Source organism: Apteryx rowi, unplaced genomic scaffold, assembly GCF_003343035.1.
Source record: "Apteryx rowi isolate R43461 unplaced genomic scaffold, aptRow1 scaffold_299, whole genome shotgun sequence".
NCBI lineage: Eukaryota > Metazoa > Chordata > Aves > Apterygiformes > Apterygidae > Apteryx > Apteryx rowi.
The window spans coordinates 900830-916195 of NW_020449407.1; the positions used below are offsets into that span (position 1 = coordinate 900830).

A 15366-nucleotide genomic window follows, 5' to 3' on the forward strand; every position below is an offset into this window, starting at 1 on the left:
TGCTTCTCAGATGACATCTGGTGGACGAAAGCTAGAGAGATGAAACGCAAGACTTCTTCCCTCCACTCAACCTGATAGCAGCTTCCTCTTTCAACACAGAACTGAGCCATCCCCAGCCACAGCTGCATTACCGCACCTACTACTGTTGTACTCATCAGGCGCCCACGCTACTCTGCTTATCCTCTCCTGGAGTGCATTATCAGAGCACCTCCAGGTAAGCACATATCATCTATGTAATAGCTTTTTTGCACCTGTTTACATTTTTTTCATAGTCTGGCTGATGCCTTGAGTAGGTTTATTCTGACCTGTGGGTCAGAGGCTGTGCTACTACACTATACTGGAATGGAGACCTTGTTTTTGGAAAGAAAAATACAACAAAAGCTCATCTTAGCAGCAACCAGGATGCCTAGACAATTTTATGAATACTTTCACTTGTGGATAGTTGTTCCCATAGAGCTAAAGACTTTGATTCCTCCTGGTCACTATTGTTCTCTCTTTTAAATTACTTCCAGTTTGCTTCTCTAATACTGGCTCTCTTTTCTGCTTGCTGCTTTACAACTGCCCTAAGGGATTCTTGTCTAGGACCCAGAGATGATGCACCAACAAAAAAATGCACTCTGAGTTTACCTGGAGAGAAACATCTGCTCAGGGAAGTCCACATCCAGTGAGAGGATGCTGATGCTGCCTGATAAAATAGGTGGTTTCCTTAGGGCTCTCATGGATAGGAATATAATGTTACTGTGCAATCCTTTTTATTTTGCTTGCAGGATTTCAGGAAAATGGGTGGTATTGCTGAACAAATACTGTAAGAGATGAGGCTTCTTCCATAAAGAAAGGTGGCCGTGATCAATGCTTTGATTGCTAACATTGCATCTTCCAGGTTAACAATTTTTGTTTGGTTGCTTGAGATTTTTTGTTGTATGTATACCCAATTTTTTTCAGTTTTAACAGCATTGTTTTTTTCTTGGCGTACTTCCGTGTCATTCCTCACCACCGTGGTACTCAAGCAGCCATTCTTGTGCTGCAACAAGCAAAGCTAAAAGTCATCTCATATACTCATAGGCCTCAGGACACTGTTAGCTAAACAGCCTGATATAATTGGTGATACCAAAACTGTCACCAGGAGAAGAGGTAACTGAAGGTGAAATGGTGCCTGTGTGTGATAGAATGGATTCCAGCCTTTCTCAGATCAAATCCAGACCAAGATACCTCTGTCTTTTAAAGTGGTTATTCTTTCAACCCTCTCCTGGCAAAGTAGCCAGGGCTATGATTGCCTTTTTCCTCAGAACTAAATCGTCTGCTCAAGCTCACACAGGAAAAGTGCGTCAAAGCAAGGAACTGAACCCAGTTCCCTGAAATCCTAAGCTAATGCCAAATGTCTTCCCCTTACAATTGCAGGACTGACAGTGTGCTCATTCTCATTGCAGACATTTTTGTATGCAGGCGTAGATGTGTCATTGCCATCCACAGCAGTCAGAGCAATGCAAACACTTTCTGTAAACAGGATGTTGTATGGCCAAATTCTGAACTACTTACCATGTTTCAATAGGATTTTGCCCCAAGAGGAACTGTGCAAAAAATTGCAGGATGTGGTCTTTTCTGCTGAGATGGGCAGTACTGTAAGACTGCTTATACTAAGGGAAGGGAGCTCTTTTTCCATTCCTGTGTATACAGAAGATCCAAATATCAGCAATAAAACACTGGCAGCTGTGGAAGCCCTGTTTACACTTGTGCTTCAATCTCTACTGCAATTGCATCTGCGACACAAACTCTAGACTGGACAGACTAACCAAACAGGCTCGTAATGTCATGAGTCTTGTTCTAGGCCAAACATAATACATTACCTGCTGATAGAAAGCTATGGTTTTCAATACTGTTTAACACTGCTGTGTGTTTATTAGAAAGATTGTCCACCTTTGAAGTAATTTTATATTCTACTCCTTTTTGACTAGATTTTTACCTCATTTTACCTGTTCCACCTGACCAGTTCCTGGTTTTTCTTAACACCCCTTGACCAGATCTTGCTATCCAGTTGAACCGGGCACTGCCAAGATTTGGAGGAGACAGAGAGGCACAGCTTGTTTTGGACTCCTTGAACCCTGAAGTTGCCATGGCCAGAGCTGATCCCTCTAGCATGTTTAAGGCCAGCCGAAAGTTCTTTTTAAGTGCTGAGCACATGCAGCTTTTCCAAATTTAAGCAGGAGAAGCAAATACTTAACCACTCTTGAAATAGCAGGCAAGACAGGCAAGATATCTCATGCTAGGAGCAACAAAATGGAAGCACCCGACATCTGAACATTTTGGCCTAAATATCTTCCACCAGGCAAATCCTCTTCTCCATCTCAGGTCCAGCAATCCACTCAGAGTTAAGAAAGATAGTGAAATTGTAGCATTCCTTCCATGTATTATTGCTGCTAAATGAAATGAAGGGCAGTAAATGAAACTAGTTTTTGCCTTCTCAGAAAATACAGCTTTATATTTATGCCACTGAAGGCAAAATCTTGAAATGTTTGCTCAGGCAAAACTATCACAGAACTCAGGGACTTGCGAGAGCACTTTCATCCCCAAACTGAGCTGAGAAATAAGGAATGAGGAAGAGGCTCATGTAATTAGCTAGCTGGTTTCCTCTGGATCTAGATTATCAGTTTACAAACAGCACACAGAGGCCACCAAGCGCTGTGAGATATTCTGGCTTAGATGAGTCCTGCCTCGCTGAGGAATGAAGTGATATCCCAGCTCAGTTGAAAGCCAGGGTTCACCTTTATGCCAGCTTTACAGCTTGATGCCTGGCCCCTCCAGTGCTCAGAGCCTGGGCTAGCCAAGCTCAGACACCTGAAATCCCTCTGAACATGATTTCTAGGGCATCTCCAACAAAGTCCTCGGGATTCTGAGGAACTCATGAGTAATATGCGTGGCAAACAATAATGTAAGAATTCACCAGCCAGAAACTGGTGAATTACTGAACAAACAGTATCTGAATTAGGTTATGAGTGGAGCCATCTTGACAAAACCGCTCGCTGAAAACTAACGCTTAATGTAGCACAGTCTCTGAGCAATTACGAGTTTGCTTATCATAGTAACAGAAACCTTGCAAGGGTTGATAGTCACCAAAGAAAAGCAAATACAAAAAAGTTCYAGAGGATACACTTCTTCTCTTACATCTGAGTACTGCGGGACAAAGATAAAGAAGATTAGGAAACACTGCTGTGGAAAGAATACTTTTTCAAGCCATTGCAGGTAGCAATCTGTGAGAACAATCCTCCTTAATTTATGCTGATGACTATTTTCAGGTTTTGAAATGTTCTCCTTTACTTGTTAATTTCTATTCAGCAAATACAAAAAAATCAAATGTAAGCACAGTCATAAAAAATAAAAAGGAAAAATATAGCAGGAAAGTGCTCTTAAAAACATCAATTAGGCAATAAAATGTCTTCAGCATAGGCCATTTGGTTAGCATCTGTGAATGTTTTTGTGTTTTGCAGCTGGGAAAACACCAGTTCATGAAATCTCTTTAGCTAGCAAAGCCACTAAATGAATAGATTATTTCTATTCTGCAGAAATGTTAATTGGCAACTCATTAAAAGTTTGATTGGTATATATGAGTGAAAAACAAGATCTTGAGAGTTCCAAAAATGTACTGAAAAATGTGAAACTTTATTCTTCTGTCAGGATAATAAGGACATGCTCTGGTCTTTCTGAAGGAAGTAATCAGTACAAAACCTCAAATCCAGACATAAACAGAACCTTAACCAATAGCAAACATGCCCCATGAGTTGAGAGAGAGAGGAAAAAAAAAGTTTAGTCATATACCCATGATGGCCAATCACTCATAGTCAAATTACAACAGTATGTGGTTCCTCCCAGTTAAAACCAGCCCCTTAGGGAGAAGTGGGATATAGCACTACCCTACAACAAGCATCACTTGCTGTTATACATTTTATGGTTCCTCATATACAAAATTTCTAAATAACCTATAGCTCAAACCAGCTGTATCCACTGGATGTTCATCAAGTTCCTATGATGGGACACCAGCATGTGGCTTGTGACGCTCTGTCTATGGCTTTYGGTATTTACGCAAACTCAGGGAGACTTAAATAGCACCTCTCAGAGAAGAGCTTTGGGGCTGCCTAGGCTGCTCTCTTCTTCTGAAGTTCATCACCCTGAGTAAATGTCTCCAAGACTTTCAACATTATGGGCACCCTGAAATACACCTTTTCTATCCAGGAACACAGGGTGGTTAAATGACTAATATAGCCACCATCTGCTTTAGACAACACAGTGAGGATCCTGTGCGCATAAACCCCCTTTCTTTCTTTTGAAATTCCAGAATTACAGGACCCTGTTCCAGGACTCTTTTCTCAGCTTAGATTCCTCTTCAAATCATGAAAGGCTTTGAGCTAAGAAGGTGTCCTACCACTCAAGATCTCTTGAAATGTTTCAGYGGAGTGCCGTTCCCTAACAAGCTAGCAGAGTTGTTGCTGAACCAGTTAATCCACCATAATGTCACATTTCTTTCCACAAAGCGTGAGAAACATTGGCCATACTCGCACTGAGAAGACGACTGGTTCTGGAGCTGTACAGAACAGATGGCTTCTGAACCAAATTTTGTTCGAGTTAAGTGGGGTCTTTTCATTGATGTCATTGGGCATTGGATCCAGCCTATAAATTAATGACTCTCATGGAGCTGCAGACAGGCATGTAATGGTTCGTTGTTTCTGACTGTAAATGAGACCTCCAAGAGGAAGCTTAAAACACCTGTGTGTCACCCAGTGGAGGCACCAAAAGGAGACTGCCTAGAGCTGCTCCTGGTGCCCTCACAAGCGTAAGTGAACACAAAACACCTCTTTCTCGCGTGCCCCGGGGACGATTCGTGACAGCAGTGCGGGAGGCCTCGAGCAGCTGAACCGGGCGCAAACAGAGCAAGGGAAGATGTTACCAACAGCATTTGGATTAGAGGTGGGAAGGATGGAGCTCCGCAAGGGGGGTATGGCTCGCCTCCCGTGCTGCGAGCACTCAGGGAAAGCCAGCAGTTATTCCAGGGAAGCGTTTCCTTGGGACAAGCCACCGCTGAGGCCAGGCTGCGGGGCGGTGAAAGGACCCGCTTCCRCCGCAGCCCCCCGCGCCGCCCGGCAGAGCCTGGGACCCCGCACCGGGCATCTGCACGAATAAGCCTCTTTCTGCAGAAGCGGGTGGGTGTGAAGGGCAGCTCCGCTACGAGGCGCCGGCGTGGTGGCTGTTCGCCTGAGGACGGATCCCTTGCGCTCCTTAGGGGCAACATTCCCGGATATATTAGTGCAGACAGAACTGAGCTCTGATATAAATAATAATGTAGGGCACCCCCAGGGCCACAAGACCGATCCAGAAAAACTTAGTATCACCAAAGGAAAGAAAAGAAGAAAGCAAGCAATCCCGCAGTGAGGCGCTGACCGCCGCGGGCGGGCCGGCAGCGCGGCGCTGCCGCGGCGGGGCGGGGACCGTTGGCGGCGGCCAACATGGCCGCCCTGGCAACCGCCGTTGCTGCGGCGGCGGCGGCCGCCGGGCAGCAACAGGTAAAGGCTCGGCCGCGGCCTACCGCGGCGGGTGGCTTCGGGGGCGTGATGTCTCCGGGGGGCCCCTCTCTGTGGGCCCGGCCCGGCCCGGCGAGGTGGCGGCGGGCCCGGCGCCGGCCCGCAGCGAGGCGGCGCGGCGGGCGGGCGGGGTGAGGGTGGCGCCGGCGGGCGGCGGCGCGGGGTGCTCGGCGGCGGCGGGCTCTGAGCAGCCTCGTGCGGGAAGACGCTTCTTCCTCCCAGAGCTGCCGGCCCGAGTAACGCACAGACCGCTGGCGGGAGGGGGCACTTGCGGGTGAAGGCGAGCGAGGATCGTAATGAATCCTCGCCGCCTGTGCGTGTGCTCAGGGCTTCCGAGCCCGTGTGGATTATCCCCCCTGCCTCATTGGGGTTGTCCCCCTTTCCCTCTCGGCGTTACTCGCTGCAATAACGTTGGTGTTGGAGCGGTGACCGAGTACCAACTCGGGCCGGTCTGGGAGGTGCTGGGCGAGCGCGGGCTAATACAGCGTCGCTTACTGCCAAGTTTCAGCCTTGTGCAAAATAAAGGGATAAACGTGCAAAGGAATCTGTAGGAAGAGTGAAGCAGTACTGATTTACCAATGTGGTCTCACGATACTGGCTTTATAATTCAACATGCGCTTCTCCTGTCCTTACTCATTAGTAATCCTAGGATTAATTACGTTATGAATGTCCAGAGTTGCTATGCATAACAATAGCAAATAACATGGAAGGGATTTTAAGCTTCAGGTTTCAGGATTTTGGGAGATAAGCAGGTCCTTTCCTTGAACAAGATGAAATAGGGGGTAATCTGCCTAGTGTAGATTACATCCTTATAGTCAGGAACTTGGTTTCCTTTTAATCTTTAGGTACTAATTACCATAAGAGGCAAGACATTTGGGCTTGATTTAGTATTCTACTGTGATGAGCAACCTCTGTTAAAGCAACCTGATGCGGCATTTTTCCATTTCTTTGTTGAAAAATATGTTTTATATACAGTCATCAGGTCACTGTCTCATCAGTCAAGTTTTATACCTATGTGACTTAAAAATATTTGAATTATGCCACTATACACCTGAAGTAATGCTGTTACTAGTTATCTCTGCACTGTATTGTTGACTACTTAAAAATAACCAATGAATATTTAAAAAGACAAGACTGATTTTTTTTTTTTTGAATGATATTTTACTTTGTTATGTACAGAATGACAGCTGTTTCAGTACTGCAGGTGCTGGTCGACAATTTCAGAATTGGAAGGTGAAAGCTGAACAAGCTAAGAAGGTTGAATTTATAAGAACAGCAGAAAAGCTAAAAACCCAGTAAGTTGGAACACTTCCTTTATAAGTATATTTTTCATGCTGTTCTAGAGATAACTCAAGGTTAAAGGTAAGAATTCATAGTAATAAAACTTTTAGACTATGTTAAGATTTCATTTTCTGGAGTCCAGATGGATTATTGTGGTCCTGGTACTAGTTCAGAATAGGTTTACGAGTTCTAAAATGACCTGTTGTTCAAACTACCAACATCTGGAGTTGGTCAGTCTTGTTATATACTATGCTATTGCTCAAGTAGATGCACAAAAGTGAAGGTGCTTGTGGCATAATTGAGTTTTCAGTTTTCCTGCTCATCTGTGCTTATACTTCTAAGGACCTTAAACCCTTAAGATTTAGAACAACAAAAGAGAAATTGCAGTAGTATTACAACAACTTTCCCGGAGAAGACTTAGAGCATTTCACCTAGAACATCTAGGCTGTTGCCTTGGTTGATGTGGGTTCAAGTCAGCTCAGGCACAGAAATGATTTGAATGTGTTTCCCCACATCTTGAACAAGTACTATAATAACTAAGCTATTGTAAGAAATTCTTGTAAGGTTCTCTGATGGTAAGCATACAGGTAAGATTTCAGGCTGTTTTAGTGTGTGAACCACTGCCTGTCAGGAAGATAATTTACCTGTTAATGCCTTTTCCTTGTTCAAGGTGCTTGGGATACGTTGGTGTTTGGTCTTCTAACTGCACACAGGTTTTCATTGGAAACAACTATAGGAACAAACCAATGACTTGTATAGAATCTAAGAGAGTCCTGTTGACACAGCATCAACTGAATGTTAACCTGGAGAAATTTGGGGGCTTTGCTAAGTGTTTGTGCTGTCTCAGTGTTGCAACTTTTTTTCCAGGCTTGCAACTATAGAAAAAGACAAAAATGGTCATCTTTACAACAGGAGGAGTGATTTCAGGGTAGAATACAGCATACTAGAAGAACTGGAACATAAAATGAGTGTCAACAGGAAAACTGAAAGTAAGTGTTTTTTATTCTTTTTGTGTTTTTTTTTTTCCCCCTCTACAGTTGTTTGCTTAACTGCTTTATAAATGTGTAGTATAGAGAGGGATTAGTACAGCTGGGAGGTAAATTCTGATAAAAATTTGGAATTTCAAAGTAGATACTGCTTATAAAGGAAATTTCCACAATTCACTTGCAAAATTAAGACACACAAATATCTTGGGCCTTCTGTGTTATTAACTGTTTTCTTTTAATCTTGAATGTAGCAGATACTACCCTTATAAAAACTTTAGTGGAAAGTTACTATTTTGGAAACTTAGAAGCAATTTCATATGTGTGTAGCAAAATCTAATGTAGTCTAGCCAAGGTACAATAAATATATCCTTCTCACAGAATAAGTTTTTCCTTCACTAATTGCTGAATGTAGATAGGCTTTTAAACGCTGAAGTTTTGTAGTTACGTTTTCCCAGCTTCTTGGATAATGGACATTCATAGTCTAAATGGTACTTTGTGCTGGTATGCATAATTTCCTATAGTATCTGTTCCACTTCAGGGCTAATTAAATCCTTCAGGGAAAAAAAGTGACTCCCTAGTCATAGTCCCTTAATTCTTTCAAGAGCATTCAAATAAATCATGCCATGCCTTCTGATACAGAAGATAAAACAAAATAAATTGAAGAAGGGAAAGACCTGGAGAAACAACTAAAAATACACTTACCTTTACAAATTTGTATGTGTTTTAATGTGTGCGTTTTTTTTTTTTTTTTAATTGAGGATACCTGTCATATCCTCTACATCTTACAAGCCTTATGATGTGTAAATATTTCCAAGGGATGACTGAGCTAAGAAGTTCAGAAAACTTTCCAGGCATAAGGAGGGAGCATGGAGATAGGGATGGAGACGCTGTTACGAAGTGACAGAGAGGACAAAGATGAGAGGTATAAGTCACTAGATGTAAGATATGAAAGAGTGTTAGAGTAGGATCTTTGAGGGTGTGTACTAGAACCTCCAAGCTTGTTATTTACTGTGCTGCTATGTTCAGGTCTCTGAGCGTGATTTATGTACTCTTAATGTTTCTGTGGTCTCAGCAGGAACAAGTAGGGTCAGGTCTTAGCTGCACTCTGTTACATTTAGCTCTAGGCTCTCCATTATCCACTGCTTGAAAACAATCCTTTTAGGAAAGGAGATGCAGTCCCCAGACTCCTCAGTAGCTTAGGTGTATCCAGGACTTCATCACTTTTGTATTTATAGACTCTTGAGAAGGCAAGTGGTGACAAAGCAAACAAGTGCATGCAGTTCTTTGGAGCTCCAGAAGACATGGATTCTGCTTTAATGAACACAACAAATATGTAAATATAGTTGAAACAGTAAATTCACATGTGCTTACCAAGTTTTTCCTCTCCACTGTTGAGTGTTTTGAAGCCTAAGTCAGAGTCCCCTCAAAATTCTGGAGAAGCTGACTGCTGCGTAGGCAATACTGTTCTCCAAACTCCAGTTACCTGGTAAAAAGTTTTGAGAAAACTAAATTAACCAAGATATGACTCTCCTGTTGACCTCTTTAGAAATATGATCAATTACAGTTTAAAACTCTGACCCTGTGCTGGGAGATACATGTCGCATTAAAGTATTTAGTATTGCAGCAGCTTTATAAGATCAAACAGAACTTGTAATCCTGTTTAGATGAAATCCTCAATTTATTTTGGACACTTGATTGCTCTTGTTCTTTTATTGAATTTAATGCACAAAGAAATGTTTAGAACTATCAGCTAGCATCTTATTTTCTTTAACAGAAACTAAAATCCTACAGAAGCTGTCAAAAATACATAATAATGTGAAGAGACTTCAGCGACAATTAAAAGATGTGAAGCCTACACCAGAATGTAAGTCTTGTTGGCAGATTTAAGAACATTTTCCTTTAAAGACAATTTTCTTGGATAACTGCTTCTGCTTCTCCTGCACACTCAGGATTCTCCTTCTCCAGTCTGCCTGCTTTTCTAGGAATCTGGGAAGGGGGATGTAAGAAGGGAGGAGTGAAAGAAAGGATGAAGGCTCTTGCACTTCTCTGTGGAAGCAGAGCAGCTTATTCTGTCTTGGAGCCAGTGTGGGTTTGTCTCTTCAGGCTGTTGAGAGTCAAGTATTTTTCTAAATGCCAATTTTTCTCCTATGTAAAATAAAACTAGTATTTTAATGCAGTGTAGATGTAGCTCCCTTGTCATCTGATAAGAGGTCACAGAGCAGGGTCTACAGGGAATTAATTTCTAGCCATTAGATGACTTGAAGTGCAAGTTGAAATATTCTGTGGAAAATGCTTAAACAGCTTGTTCAGTTAGATGTCTTGAAACTCTTGGGAAATGAGCATTGAAAGAACCATTCTGCTGCAGTGCTCCACTGCTGTGTATGGAGCTCACACTGAAGTTCTACTAGCTGAGGGCTTTACCATGTTGCATACAACACATCTAATTTCATTTATTCAGTTCCTATATTACAAAAAAACCACACTGTCTTCTTTCTTAAAATGTCAGCAAGATACCAAGAACTAACAAGATATGAAAACAGAACTAAGAGTTTTAGATGATATGGTGGTATCAATTTAGCTTTTTTGGTTTGTTTGCTTTTTGTTTTAAAGCTAAGTTAGTTAAACTTATGTGTTCAATTTGTGTCCATGGGGAAGTTGTGCTGGTTTAAACCATTCAGATTCTAAACCAGTTTTGTACAGTTGCAAAATAGGCCTTCTCTAGGTAGCTGTTTTACTGGACTTTCCCAAATTGGAACTGAAGCATGCTGACAGGACTGTATACAGAATCTAACTTTGATGTTTTGTTGCAGGCCCAGCTTCACTGAAAGTAGGGAGCCGTAGGTTAAATTGGTTTGGTACAACCTGGTGTAAACCAAAGATTTGAATGGGCTTCTTAAGTCACTGTAATTGCATTGTTGCAAAAAACAAAGGTGGTAACCCTTTACTTTAGGGTAAGGCTCCCTTAGTCTGTGAATCAGTTGAAACTTACCCAGAATGAGTCACTTGTTTAATTGAAGTAAACATTTATGGGGGGGAGGGGGGAATTTGCATCCCTCTTAGCTAAATCACTGTGAAATTGCACCTTCTGAGTAGCAGAGAGTTTTCCTTTGAGGAATCCATTTGAGATGGAAATGCAGGCTTTTTTGTACGCTCTTCCCAGAATTCTCTGTAAGTGTCTGTTTCTGGATAGTGCTGAATTACTGGTAAAGGCTTTAAACTTATTAAGTATTATGCTCTTTTTTTCTTCTTTTTTAGTTGTTGGCAAGCTCAGGGAAATGATGGAAGAAATTGAAAATGCAATCAATGCTTTTAAAGAGGAGCAGAGACAAATGTATGTTTATACATGCTTCAGCTGAAAAAGTGCTTTAATATGACTTAAAGTAGTTACACAATGAAAACTTTGTATTAATGTTGTATCATGTAAACTCTTCTCTTGTTTTTCTCTTTTGCTAGTGGTTCCTGTGGTATGTAAATGAAAATTTAAACTATCAAGATTCTAATCTTGATAAACAGCCTTTGTGAGAGGTTGTTTGCATAGCTGCTACAGTGATCCAATCTAACAATAATTTGCCTATGAAAAGGCTGTTCAGAGAATGATCCTTTTGGGAAGGGGTGGATTTTTTCCCCTTCCTCCTCCTGCTGTCGGGAGGGGATTGAATTAGTAAATGTGTGTTTCCATTAAAAGGGTAACTTAATTCTGATTGTGTAGTGCTTTATTATGGGATCACTACAACTGCTCTGTCATCTGTTACACCATTTCTGTTCATAATCTTTTAAGAATAGCTTTTGTGTGGAATTGAACAATTCCAAAATTTATTTTCAGTGAACAATGAATGCTGGATTTCTTTTGTTACATTCCAGTGTTTGTTCTCTTTTTAGGTATGAACAGCTTTTGAAGGAGGAAAAAACTACCATTAATGAACTCAGTATCTTTGAGAAAAAGGTGGAACTGTGGACGTTGGGTAACTCAACAACAGAAAAGGTTTTGAGATTACCATCAGCTAGGGTCTCAGTTGATAAAGCACTGCAAAATCATCTGCCTGAAGAAGTAGTAGAGTTTGAAAGATTTCTTCAGCGAACAGGAGGGCGGCAAGGAGGCTGGGATGATTATGATCATCAATATTTTCTGAAAGCATGGACAAAACACAAAGGAAGGGCATCCTACATGGATGAAGCCCTTCAGTATCTCTCTGGAAGAACAAAGGAAGATGTTGAACAGCATGATAAATGGTATAGAGAATTTCTACTTTTACAAGAAAGAAAAAAAGAGGTAAGATAACCTTCTAGGGCTTTTGTAACTTTAAGAAAATACTTATTTTAAAAATACATGGACTTCTTATTTTTGTATTTGCCTCTCTGGTGGTAGTCCTAGGTAGACTTCTCTAGTAGTTGATGATACAGCTGAAGTCTTTAGCATCTTTACCTTTTCAGTAAATATTTATCTTAAAGGGAGATCAATAAACGTGGATCTAACAACATGCTGAAGTGGCCTGTGTATTGCTGGAGTGTATTATACATGCTTTTGATAGCAGTTTTCCAACAAGTTAGGTGCCAACCTTAAAGCAGTAAGCGGTCCCACCTCATGTTGCAGTTCTTGTTACGTCCTCTTTCTCCAACTATGGGTGTCCTGCTATACTTGTAAGCAATATACCTGTCCCAAACTGGCTTAGAGAATTGATTTCTTGAAGAACTATGAACTCATGAGAGAGCTTTGAGCTCTTGCGTAACAAAAGATATGCTGACATAAACACTGAATTATTAAGAAAATAATATGTGAAATTGTTAATTTGAAGGAAAAAAACAACCTGAAATATGTTTGCATTGAGAAAATCATTTCACACCAACATTCACAACTGTTCTAAGGTAATATGAATGCTATAACTTAAATGATTTTAGATAGTAAGCCTTAAACCTGCCTTACAAGAAAGCAGACATAGGTGCTATTTTGCCTTAAGTTGTCTAACTAGACCTTGAATTCCTATCTTCAGCTTGTATTCTTGGAGCATATGTTTTCATCTACTATCTGCTACTTGTGACAGACTGAATCAACATGAATGTGTAAGATTTTTATGAAGACTTTATTTTTTTTTGGTGTTTTCATGCAGTCAATTAAGAAGTGGAAAAAAAAACAGCATGAAGAAAAAGAAGGAATCTTGAAGGAAAAAGAGAAATCAGAAAAAATATTTAGGAAAGAGTGTTTTCAGCGTGAAGAAGCTCAGAAGCAAAAAGCAGAAGAAGAAAGGAAAAAACAACAAGCAGCAATTGAAGCATGGAAAAAACAGAAAGCAATAGCTTTTGCAATGGAACAAGCATCGCAACTAAAGCTAGAAGAAGAGAAGGAGAAAAAGCAACAAAAAGAACGCCAGCGTCAATGCCATGTTAAGTTACTGTTGGAAAGGTATACCTTGTTGAAGAAAGAAAAGGAAGAACTTGAAAAGCTTGAGAAGGAGAAAAGGGAGGAAGCTGAAAGGGAGGAAAGGAAGAAAATTGCTGCAGAAGAAATTACGAAGTTTCAAGAGCGGGTCAGTAATTGCCTTTCCATTATGTATTTGTGCTTAAATTTACCTGCTTCCTCCTATAATATAATCTGATAACAGTTTTAAAATCYTTAATACCCTAGTTTTACTCATTTAAATCTATTCTAGATTCACTATGAATAATTTTGTCTATGTCCAAGAAAAAGTGTGAAATTTTATTCTACTTAAGGATGTTACTTTCCCTCAAGGTTTAAGTTCTAAAGGTTTATTCCAACCCATGTTTCATTCTAAATGTAGAGATGGTTTTGTCTGCTTGAGTGTGACCACGGTTTGGGAAAAACACCTTAGGACGTGCCATTCAAAGAGTACAAATTACTCTCCCTGCTAAAGAAAACATTAACAGACCTGATTGCTGTATGCAGATGTGTAAGTAATAAAAAGAATAGATTGAAGGTATTGCAGGTTCTTGTATTTGGAAGTTCAGGTTAGATCCCAGCTCACTGTAAATTTCATTACAGGAGAACCAGTATTATTGTCAGCATTCCTGGTAACTTTCATTTTTACAAAGGGTGGTTAAACTACTGGAATCTGTTTTTTGTCTTTACTATGTAATTGAGGGGAACAAAATATAGCAAGTAGCCATCTAGTGTAACTTAATTCTGCACTATCACAAAATAATTACAAAACAGAGTAGATTCTAATTCTGTGAAAAAGCTGTGTACCTATTTTGATACAATTTGTTTTATTTTTCCAAAATAAGTTTGCATTTCATTTTAATATATTTTTTCAGGATCTGCGTAAACTTGAACTAAAGATTCATGAAAAGCAAGCTAAAGAAGAGGAAAAACGAGAAAAAGAAAAGAGATTGGCAAAGTTAAGAGAGAAGGTAGCACTGTAATAACATTATTTTAGAACTTCTTTCTGTTACTGACTATCTAGATAAGTAAAAATAATTAGTTTTTAGAGCAAAGCAAGAAGAAGAATTGTTTAAACTATTGAGCTGCATACACCTCAGACTTAGAGAATTTCCCTGTCTCTGAGCAATAATTATTACAGGTAAGCTGCAACTTGTTTTTTAAAAATGGTTTGCTAACATTAGTGGACTAAGTAGGCTAGTGTCCAGAAATGTTTTAGGGACATTGTCTGGGTTCTCAGAGTTTAACTTTTTAATTTACTAAAATAACTTAATATTTCATAGAATAAATGCTTCTAACTTGTTTCCTGTGGCAGCGTGGGCAAAAGTCTCCTTCTCATTAGATGGGTTTATCTTATGTTTTCTTTGCATCTAGCTACATGATAAAGACATAATTAGTTTATATAATTCATTCTGTGATTGATGAAGAAGACCAGATATTTTTTCTTTGTTTCACTGTAAGGTTGAAATTCATGCAGCCAGAAACCCATCCAGGTTGTACAGGCCTACCAAGGGCTGGGAGGAACACACAAAAGGGATCGGACCAACGGGTTCAGAACTGCTTTTGCATATTCCTCATAGGTAAGGAGAACAACAGTGAATGCATATCACTTTTTTTTTTTGGGGTTGAGCTGTTTATTTGTTTGTTTATTTCAGAGCTGTCCCAACCTGGAGACAAGGGTTATAGATGAGCACCTGCGTATCATCTTTACAGGATGATGGTTTCCTTGTATATGAAGTGGCCAACTGTCTTCAGGATTTTTCCACAAAAGTTGCTCGATGCAACGAAATACTACGTTTGTATTTTGTGAGTGTTGAACTTGAGCTGGTTTTAGCCCGTAGTGTTTTCATCATGGCCTGTATTTCACTTTGCATTAAAAGCGCTTCATTGTGATCAGCTGTTTTCATATTCCTTCTCCAGTTTCGGAACGGTGCGCGAGCGCACGAGAAACGGAGACTAGCACCCTGCTTTCACTTGCCCCCGTTGATCTCGGTTACAGACGTGCCTGAAGTCCCGCGTGTGTCGCGCTGCCCAGGGAGGAGTTTTCAGGGAGCGGGGCGCTAGGCCGGGTCGGCGGCTTCGCCCGCGCCGCGGCGCTCGGACCGGTACCGCGGGCAGGTGGAGCAGGCACCGGGCGATG

The 15366-nt window shown here is 40.8% G+C and overlaps 1 protein-coding gene across 1 annotated transcript; it reads left to right on the forward strand.

Annotated features, from left to right (window-relative positions):
- The first annotated feature begins 5492 nt into the window (after positions 1-5492).
- CCDC112 (coiled-coil domain containing 112) lies at positions 5493-15023 on the forward strand. Its single transcript, XM_026069482.1, has 10 exons — positions 5493-5549; positions 6747-6862; positions 7716-7837; positions 9609-9698; positions 11090-11165; positions 11714-12104; positions 12940-13356; positions 14102-14197; positions 14688-14806; positions 14882-15023. Exons 1-10 carry the CDS (start codon positions 5493-5495, stop codon positions 14910-14912), a joined length of 1515 nt encoding a protein of 504 aa, XP_025925267.1. The 3' UTR covers positions 14913-15023.
- Positions 15024-15366: the final 343 nt, after the last annotated feature.

Coding starts and splice junctions, on each gene's coding strand:
- CCDC112 (XM_026069482.1), top strand. CDS start 5,493: ATGGCCGCCCTGGCAACCGCCGTTGCTGCGGCGGCGGCGGCCGCCGGG. Junction 7,838..9,608: donor TGTCAACAGGAAAACTGAAA/GTAAGTGTTTTT, acceptor TTTCTTTAACAG/AAACTAAAATCCTACAGAAG. Junction 14,198..14,687: donor TGGCAAAGTTAAGAGAGAAG/GTAGCACTGTAA, acceptor TTTCACTGTAAG/GTTGAAATTCATGCAGCCAG.